At 29.5% G+C, this 9945-nt stretch overlaps 2 protein-coding genes and 1 pseudogene across 2 annotated transcripts; 2 read left to right on the top strand and 1 right to left on the bottom strand.

Moving 5' to 3' along the window:
* Positions 1-1791: 1791 nt before the first annotated feature.
* On the bottom strand, positions 1792-3332 carry LOC111286965 (nucleotide binding protein). Its single transcript, XM_022877100.2, has 2 exons — positions 2975-3332; positions 1792-2844 (listed from the first exon to the last, which is right to left on the bottom strand). Exons 1-2 carry the CDS (start codon positions 3156-3158, stop codon positions 2765-2767), a joined length of 264 nt encoding a protein of 87 aa, XP_022732835.2. The 5' UTR covers positions 3159-3332; the 3' UTR covers positions 1792-2764.
* Positions 1890-2252, top strand: LOC111286976 (nuclear transcription factor Y subunit C-2-like; annotated as a pseudogene).
* A 3857-nt stretch (positions 3333-7189) lies between the features above and the next one.
* On the top strand, positions 7190-9728 carry LOC111286955 (remorin 1.4-like). The gene is made up of 5 exons (XM_022877094.2): positions 7190-7547; positions 8719-8763; positions 8860-8947; positions 9139-9220; positions 9322-9728. The coding sequence occupies exons 1-5, from the start codon at positions 7439-7441 to the stop codon at positions 9520-9522; spliced, it is 525 nt and encodes a 174-aa protein (XP_022732829.2). The 5' UTR covers positions 7190-7438; the 3' UTR covers positions 9523-9728.
* Positions 9729-9945: the final 217 nt, after the last annotated feature.

Here is a 9945-nt window from a genome sequence, read left to right as displayed (position 1 = left end):
GGCAAAACCGCAAAATTAGAATTTTTGGGGAACGGTTGTGGACTATATTTAAATATCTTTGCCTTACTAGTAAAAGGTGCTCAGGCTAGGAGATCAACTGATCAAGGCATTGGATAGGGGCAAAACCGCAAATTAGAATTTTTTGGGAACGGTTGTGGACTATATTTAAATATCCTTGCCTTACTAGTAATACCCTTTTACTTTTTTTGGATTTCATGAGTTATCTTTCGTTGGAAAGGAAAAAAATTTCCTAAAAAAAAAAGGAAAGGAAAAAATAAATACCATTTTATTCTTAAATAATTACAGGATAAAAGGTAGGTTCAATCCATGGAGGTGGATTATAATATTTATTTATCTTAAAATGTTGCTCAGAGCTTATGTTAGGAGAGGAGTAATTTTATATTTATTAACTTGAAAAAAATATACAAAAGTATTTTATTTATATACAAAAAAATTTCATTAATGAAAGAAAGATTTACATATGATATTATAATCGTATCACAATTCTAATTAAATTAAAATACTAAAAAAAGTTTTTAAATTATTTTATTTTTCATAAATAAGTTTTTATAATTTTATTATATTCAAATAAATCTTTATTTTTTGATTAATATCAAAATAAACTTTTATCTCAAATAAAAAATAAATTTATGTTAAAAGCTTATTTATACAAATTAAATATTAAAACATATTTAGATATAAATTAAAATTTAAGAGTTTATTCGGGTACAAATTAAATGTTAATGACTAATTTTGAGTGCAATTAAAGTATATGAATTTATTTAAATCAAATAATAAAATTTAAATATTTTTTTTGTTATTTTAACCTTCTAATTATAGTATTATAATTTTTAATATTACATTAATGTTATAGAAATTTTAAATATATATATATATCCAGACACATACACAACATGAATGAATTTCACTTATTCAAGTGTCAGCAATAATTTATTAATTGAAGCTATGGACCCAACCCGAACTATATATTTATAATCACATGAATCTTAGACCAAATCTCAACCGAACCCCTTTGGCTTTAAGGCAAAAACTCCCAATCACAAAATTAAGATTTGTTATTTTATAAATCTATTTGTATTTGTCACACCAAAAGTAGCAATTTGTCCTCACGGATCGTTGCAATTGCATTCTAACGCATGATATAATACATGCGGCTGCCATTGCCTTCCGCTTCTTGACCGTTAAGCAAATGACGTCCTATCTAAAAATAATAATAATAAATCGAAAACTAATAGCCCAAAAAATAATACTAAAATATTATATATATATATATAAATTTATTTTTGATATACTAATTTTTAACTTTACAAATTAGATTAAAATATTGATATAATTTTATTGTTTTTTAAAACTCGATTTTGATATATTGATAATGAAATTTTAAACTGTATAAATAAAATTAAGAGATGTCATATGCTGTCATTTTTTTTTTAAATCTAAAATTTTATTGAGAGTAGATGAGATAATTATAAAAAAGTTGAAAAAAATTGATTCTATCAAGTAAGCATAGTGACGATGGATTCAGATACTGACACACCAAAATTTTAAAAAAAATTTCTTTGATTACTCGAAAAGAAATTACATAGCCTAATAGGGTTTGCATTTCCATTTATCAGCTGCCATGATTAAATTATTAATAATTTCATAATTGGAATTTGCCGGCCGTCGCAGGCTTGCCGGCCTCCATCATCAAGCTATATATCCATCATATAATTCTCCCATTCTATATATGATCAAGCAAGTTAGCTTCACCATTTATATCTCATTCAGTTCACGAACTTATCTCTTTCTCAAATTAACTTCCATTTCTTAATCATCGTATTATTGAAAGGCAAAGATTAATCGTAGAAAATAAGAAGCTAGAAAGCATGAGGCAAGCAGGAGCTTATTCAGGCATACTCTGTGGTGGAATATCTGGGAGAACCGGGCCTCATTTGTTGCCCTTGGCTAGGATCAAGAAGATCATGAAAAAGTCTGGCGACGACGTTAAGATGATATCTGGGGAGGCTCCGATTGTTTTCTCCAAGGCTTGCGAGCTGTTCATTGAGGAGCTTACGCAAAGATCTTGGTTGGTCACAATGCAAGGCAAGAGGAGAACGCTTAACAAAGAGGATGTTACCTCAGCTGTTTTGGCTACTGATATATTTGATTTTCTTGTCAACTTGGTATCTGAAACCTGAAATTCTGTGGAAGCTACTCCTTTGGAAATGGATACCTTCAAATCATCATAGGCTTCTCTCTCTTCTTCCATTAATGCCTTATATCTTATTTATAAGAAATACCAAAGTAAATCTGAATCATGAATATATATATATATATATATATTGTTGCTGTTCTTGGCATTTGCATCAATGTAGTAGTGCATGAAATAATAAGAGAAGATTAATTTGTACGAAATATTTGTTGTTGGTAGTCTTTTAAGTGTTTAATTCTCAGTTTTTGATCATATTTTAACAGACAGAATATATAATACGATTTGGGTAGCTAGTAAGTACTAGTCATCAGTCACCATGATGGATGCATTATTTCAATGTCCAAAACCATTGTATTTCTGAAATTTAAAATATGCTTAGATGTGTTGATGGCTTGAAGTTAGATTCAGGGCCTAAGGACTAAGGGCAATTCTGGGCATAGTCGAGCATGTCTCCACGAGATAAAAGTCAATCCATTTCAAATCAAACTGCGACTTTTTCCCCTTTGATGGACCTATGCCCACTCCTCGTTTTCAACCGATGGGCCCAAGTCAACCGATCCAACCACGACCACCAGGCAACGCAACCAATAGTAAAGTAGACTGAACAAAATTGTTATCTACGTATATTCCTACATGTAACATTACACCAAAAAAGGACATTAATTCTAATTAAAACTCATTACAAACAACTTTACGTTTATCTTTGGCCATCGTTTTAGGATGATAAGCAACTGAAAATGACAAATTCACTAATCCTACCAGGTACCAAGAACTCATTGCTGTCTAGTCCAAATTGCGGTGGCAGCTGGGGCTTGGACTTCTCCTCCTTTCCCAATTCCTTGCTCGACTCCGGCACCATATTTGGTCTCTTTCTGGCAATGGCAGCTGCTTTTTTCTCGATTCTTCTCCGTATAACATACTCTTCGGGAATAAACACATCCATTTGAATTATTCCCCAATAGTATGAAAATTGGTGAATGCAAAGTGTAGTTAATTTTAACGCACGGCAAATGCGGTAAGATCTTAAATATATTTATAGGAGAAGAGACTGGGGGATACCATGGGCTTTAGTCCCATGTTTTTGTTCAAACAAGCTACATTTTTTTTTTCTTCAGGTTCCATGGCTTCCAAGGCGCAATGGTTTTCGAAAAGTTTCTGCCTTTTTTGATTGGTGCGACACTTGGAAAAAAGTGGATAGACAAGGGCATGTGCTGAGACAACCGGACAATTATCAAATTAAAATAATGACTTGTTAGAATTTTTTAATAATTAGGTTATTATTAATAAGTGATTTTAATATTTAATAAAATTAGTTAATAAATTTGGTTTTAATAAGAGATAAAAAAAATAATTTAAATAATTTAAAGTAATCACTTATAGGTAAATTTTGTATTTTTTATTAAATTAGTGTGATTTGATAATTATGTAAATCTTTAATCCGACAAATATTTAATGAAAAGATTTATAAGTTTTAATTAATTTGGTTAAGATCTTTTTTTATTTTTAATTAACGATATCGATTCAATGAAAACTATAAATAAGAGAATAACAAAAGAATTATTTTTTTTAAATTATAATTATTTTCACATATCAATTATATCTATTCAAACATGTACGTAAGTGAATTAATTCGGTGTTTTAATATTTATATTTTTTCTTAGATTTAAAATTATATTTACATATGGTATCAAATGATGTAATGTAAAATTAAGATCCAAAATTAAATTTACTAAATTTTAATTCCATATGGATACTTGTTTTGAGTGAATATTATGCTTACCGAAATTTCATGTTCGTGTAATATTTTCAAAAAATTAATTTAGGGGTTTTTTCTAATGAAAACAGTGATTAAAATCATATAAACAATTTTTTATAATTCCACCTATAAAGAAAGTAATTGGATTTTCAAACTTTCTATTCAAACTTTGAAGCAAATTTGGAATTTCATTAAAACCTCTATTTTTGTGTTTTCTTTCTAATTAATCTCTAATAATAGTTTGTTATGTGTTTAAGAGATGAACGAATGTTTTAATTTGATTAGAAACAAGGTTTTAATGATCAAATAAGAAACTCATATGAATGGATTACGTGTGTGTCGAGAAACGAATGGACTGAGAATTTGATTTGATTTTATATATTTTTAATCAAATTGATGCATATATCTAGCAAATATGCCATTAAGTCTTATATATAAGATTTTTTATTTGCATCAAGCTGCCTTGAAATATGAAAATTTGAGAGAGATTCTGAATGGGTCTTTTATGGGTTTCGTATCATAAAATTTGATTCTCTAATCCTAATTTTGAAGGTTTTTAAGTGAAACTAATGAATGGGCTTGGTGCATATTTTATAAAATTAATAATTTAAAATACGATATAATAACACAATATAAAATTAATACGAATAAAAAAATATAAAAATTACGTAATTTAAATTTTTAAAAAATTATAAATAAATTTAATAAAATAAAAAATTATATTTTATATTTTCATATCGATATAAATTATAATATTTAATTTTTATGTAAAATATTATACGAATATAATATTTTATATCCAAATTGCCAAATGTAATCTTTATTAATAGTCTGCTTAAGTTTTATTATGGATTAAAATAAACTAAAAAGATGAAAATTTTTTGATGAAAGTTATTACAGATCCTAACGGGTAAAAATCTTAAGAATTCGGGTCATGTTGACCTGCTAGAGGTTAGGGATGAATTCCAGACTTATCAAGTGTATCCAAACCAAATCCACACCATTAAAGTGGAGCCCACGCTCTTCTACCGAAACTTAGCTTTTGTTTATTTATTTATCTACAGATGGATACATGTTAAAGTCTCGCCTCACTGTATTAATCTTGACTTTGGAGAAGCTTTGCTTTGAACTCACTCGTCAACACATTTTTTTTTTTAACATACATTTATTGAAAGCAACTCTAATGAATATTCATAATTTGTAACACATACAATCGATAACAATTAAAATGAAATAAAATAAAATAAAATAAAAGTTAACGGTGAAATGAATTTGAACAGCTCCATAAATCAATGCATTCCGTGGTCTGTTTCTTTGATTGTTTTGGTTAAAATAATATTTTCGAACAAATGTTTTATTTAATTAATATTATTAGACATATGCAAGACGTGCAAATCATGAATTTATTATTACTATTTTTTTATTTTTCAACGATACTTATGTCGAATTAAAAATAAAAATGGAAAGTGTAGATATTTAAATTAAAAATCAATTATAAAAAATAAAAAAGAGAGCATTATAAAAAAAATTATAAAATAAATTAATAATGTGATCGAATTGATGTAATATTATTTATATCAAATTGATTTAAAAATTAAAAATATTTTTAATTATTTATTGACGGCACCAATAAATAACAAATTTATTCTACTTTTTAGATTTAAAAATAAGGATTCCCAGTGACGGTGTTTCTTTAACCATCAGAGATGCACATAGGATTCGGAATTCTGTGGATTGTCAACACAAATCTCATGATCAACCCCCCCAAAAAAAACGAGAAGACCCATCTCTGATAGATGCGTGAGAAAATTCACTAACTTTAAGGAAAAGAAAAAAAATCAATTCTAATTCGATGCTACACAAAGACATATTAATCAAGCCTTGAGACATCTGGATTAATTTGCTTTTTCTAACTTTTGATAAACGTAGATTACAAACAAAAATTATTCAAATTATTAATTTTTTTTATTAGATGTATTATCTTTAATGCATTAAATTTCAAGAGTTTTGTAAGATTTTAGATAAAAAAAAAAAAAAAAAACCAGATCGAAGGTTTTGGACTACTCAATTTTCATATATATATATATATATTTTGGGTATGTTCATGATGGATTCACATTTGAAAATTTGGACCACCAGTAGAATAATCCATTAGAGCAAACGTGGTGACTTACACAAATGGGGACAGACAGCGAGTTGACAAGTGTCACATATATATGGAAGCAAGTCGACATCTGTAAAAACCTATGTTCGTCAATTCATTTTGCAATTCACTACAAAAGTTTTTATGGTTTTCTGGCCGGCATTTGTTACAAGTTGTTTTTTAATATCCCACGAGCATTTTCTAACCAAATTCCAAAACCGATAAAATTTATATGAAATTTTATAAGTAAAATTTGTTAAATTTTTTATTAAAATTAAATAAATAAAATTTTTTAAAAAAATTAACTTAATAAATTTATATAATTTAATATAAAAATTAAAATATTATTTATAATTTAAATTTAATCAATAATTATTTAATAATAACAATTTTATTAATATTTTTATTAAAAATATTTATTTAATAAATATATTTAAAATTTTTAAAATTTGTACACATGATTTATATGATAAAATCTTTTAATTTTAATTTTAATTTACTTATTTTTAATAAAAAAATTTTACAAACTTCAGTTCGTACGAATATTTTTCATTTCAAAACTTCATTGGACAAATAAATGGATTACAGCTATACCTCAAAGTTGGAAACATACATTTAATGATAATAAGTTTATAATTTTCTTGCTGAAGGTTCACAGAAATTTACTGAAGCCACGAGAAGTTTCAGCAGCTGTAGTTCTTACCTACATCGTGATCGCGAAGGAACATCCATAAGAACTGAGTAGTTTTAAGGCACCTGCATTTTGGTCTTTTCAGACCATCGCAAGTTCACAGTTACATACCAATTACGCACCATTGATTAATCAATGGTTTGAGGTTTTTCTCAAAATAACATGATCCCATTTCCATTTCCATTCAAACTTCACTTCCAATATTGAGAAAAAAAAAATGAATTCAGAAGAGATTGGACAAGTCAATCTTGATTGGGAATATGATAACACTCCATTTGACTCGTTTTGTTCACTTATATTTGGCTTGCCGTGTGATGAAATCCTTCCTTTAAGAAAGCTACTTATATATAAAATTTATAAAGAAAAGATGCAAAATCAGTCTCTTTTTTTTGTCAGGACCCAACTTCTATATGTACCTACCACAACCACCAACTAGTTTCCAGCTGACATTTCCAAACAGTTTCTCTTTCTCTATCTATCTGTTTCTCTCCTTGTTTTGCGGTTGCTTAAAATCTGTCTACAATTTACCAGAGGTTTTTTGAGAGGGGAATCAATATTTTTGGTGTTCTTTTTGGTGGTGTATCTGTGGCTAAGTTAAAGGAATACGTTCTGGGAGAGGAGGAAGCCAACAAAATGGAATCCTCTGAACCCAAGCAACTGCAGCAACCTGTCAAGGAAGAGAAAGATGCAGCACATGAGAATGATATAGACGTAGAGAAGAGCGTGATCCCAGTTCCTGAAAGTATGCTCTCTCTTTGATTCTGTGTTTTCTTTTCCCATTTAATTCTTCAAGTAACGCTTATGATTCTGTGGAATGTTTTTATCAACGTTATCTCAGTGAAATTTGCTTATCTTGTGTGATTTTTGTATTAGGGATCTTCTCTATTTCACATGTCTTCAAGGGTCATGGCAACCTGGAAATTTCTTGGTTTGATTTTGTTTTAGAACCCTTTTCAATTTTGGGGCTTCATTGTGCACTGTAACTGTAATTCTGCATATATTTTACAAGATATTAGTATTAGACTGTTTGCAATTGGTCAAAAGTTATTTTGAAAACTGAAAAGGAAAAGGGTGTCTCGAAGATTCGTTTTGGTTTTATATATTTCTATTGTTTGCATCTGCTTTTGCCTTTATGAAAAGCCAGGTGCATAAGATCCTAGTTATTGCCGCTAATCCTCATTAAAGGGAAAAGTAGAATAGAGAAACAAATCATGCCCTTGATATTATGCAGAGAAATATTCAAATTATGATGCTTTTCTTCAGTTGTTCGGAGGGCCTTCTGCCATTAAAACTTCCTTTTTTTGTGTTTATCAGTTGCTTAACTCATTGCTTCTAACAAAATGGAAGAAACTTCTAATTATACTACATAATACACTAGTGAGTAGCTCCACACCATTACAATAACCAATTTCAGCGTTATAATACTCAAAATCACCCTTGTAGTAATTAATCTCAGTTACTTTCAATCTCACCACCCATCCATATAAACTTTAAATAGATTAGATCTGATGAAGGGAAGGCTGGCCTTTGTATTTCTTGCCCTTCTTTTTGCATTTTCATTACTGGCATATTTAGGGGAAATTAATTCTTTCTATATGTTAAAAGGATATTTTAATATACTCTTCCAAGAACCTTGAATGTCACAACCAAACCAAGCATTCTGGTTTTCCTCTTACATGTTTACCCAGCAAATTCTTTATCACTTAATTTAATCAAAACAATTTCTCTGTTGTTTTCTTTCTTTCTGCGCCAAGGTATTGTATCTACCAGAGGAACTTGGTCACAAACATGCCATGGGTTGTGCATGTCCTAGCAAATTACTTATAGCTAATGCTTGAATATATTCAGTTTGAAATAATACAGGCTGCCCTAAGATATGACATTATCTGACCTTTAAATGTTGAAAATGGCAGAAGTTGCATCAGCACCAGCTGTAGAAAACAGTCCAAACGACAGAGGTATATGGCTTTGTGCTCATTTATTGGAAAGCATCTGTCCTTTGGAAATGGTACATTTATTTGCAAAATAATTGACTTATCAGATCATCATTTCAGATTCTGTACTTGCACGAGTTGAGACAGAAAAAAGACTAGCTTTAGTTAAAGCATGGAAGGAAAATGAAAAGGCAAAAGTAGATAACAGGTAAGAGGCCATCTGTCAAACTTATACGGTTCTTTGTTTTTCAGTTCTGCCATTCTGCAAAATAGCCAAACTCTGAGTTATGGTTTATCCAATATAAGTTCTTAGCCATTGAAAATTCAAATTAAAGTATTATCCAGAGTGAAATATCTATTATTTGGTTTCATAATGCTTTCAATACCCATTTATGTCAGGGCACATAAGAAGATATCTGCTATTGAATCATGGGAGAATACCAAGAAAGCTGACGTAGAAGCACAGCTAAAGATAATTGAGGTAACATTGGACTCCTGAGCACAACTTGCTTGGATTAGAACAACAGGTTTTAGCGATTGTGGTTGTGGGTACTGTGTTTGACAAAGGTCTTGCTTTGGTAGGAAAAACTGGAAAAGAAGAAGGCAGAGTATGCTGAGAAAATGAAAAACAAAGCTGACGAAATCCATAAGGAAGCAGAAGAAAAAAGAGCAATGATAGAAGCCAAGCGAGGAGAAGAATTTCTCAGGATAGAGGAGACAGCAACGAAATTTCGTGCAACTGGATATACACCTAAGAAGTTTCTTGGATGTTTCAGCAGTTAACATCCTTTATTGATATTCAAAGGAGAGAAAACTGTTTTTTTTTTTTTTTCTTTTCTGGATTTCAGTTTGTTCTTTTCCCATCTCCCCCTGTTGGTTTGTAAATGGGACGTTCTAATATTGGTGAACATCAAATTATCTGTGTGTAGATATATATGTGAGATACATTAATGCTATTTTCATAAATCTAGTTGTAATTTTTTTAGAAATTTATGGCTTGTACCTTATATTCTACTATCAGTTTTCTATTCCATATCTCCTGAGCTGAGGCTTTATTGTACTTCTCATGGAGTGAAAAGGAACTTCAGCTCCGAAGTTTCCAACTTCACTTTCTTACTCTCCTGCTCCTTCAAAAAGATCTTAATTCAGTACAAGTTATGAGATTAAAACTTAATTCAGCATGAATTGATCTCATCACTAGTTCAG

The sequence above is a fragment of the Durio zibethinus genome, chromosome 17, assembly GCF_047325235.1.
Source record: "Durio zibethinus cultivar Kanyao isolate XHJ-2024 chromosome 17, ASM4732523v1, whole genome shotgun sequence".
Lineage (NCBI taxonomy): Eukaryota > Viridiplantae > Streptophyta > Magnoliopsida > Malvales > Malvaceae > Durio > Durio zibethinus.
Note: the sequence above shows the minus strand (reverse complement) of the source record. Positions and strands in the feature narration are given on the sequence as shown.

What these genes read in the sequence shown, in the direction of transcription:
- LOC111286965 (XM_022877100.2), bottom strand. Translation starts at nt 3,158, where the DNA reads ATGGATGTGTTTATTCCCGAAGAGTATGTTATACGGAGAAGAATCGAG. An exon ending in CAATGAGTTCTTGGTACCTG is followed by an intron (nt 2,845 to 2,974) that starts GTAGGATTAGTG and finishes TGTTACATGTAG; the next exon opens with GAATATACGTAGATAACAAT.
- LOC111286955 (XM_022877094.2), top strand. Translation starts at nt 7,439, where the DNA reads ATGGAATCCTCTGAACCCAAGCAACTGCAGCAACCTGTCAAGGAAGAG. An exon ending in CGTGATCCCAGTTCCTGAAA is followed by an intron (nt 7,548 to 8,718) that starts GTATGCTCTCTC and finishes TGAAAATGGCAG; the next exon opens with AAGTTGCATCAGCACCAGCT. An exon ending in CACAGCTAAAGATAATTGAG is followed by an intron (nt 9,221 to 9,321) that starts GTAACATTGGAC and finishes TTGCTTTGGTAG; the next exon opens with GAAAAACTGGAAAAGAAGAA.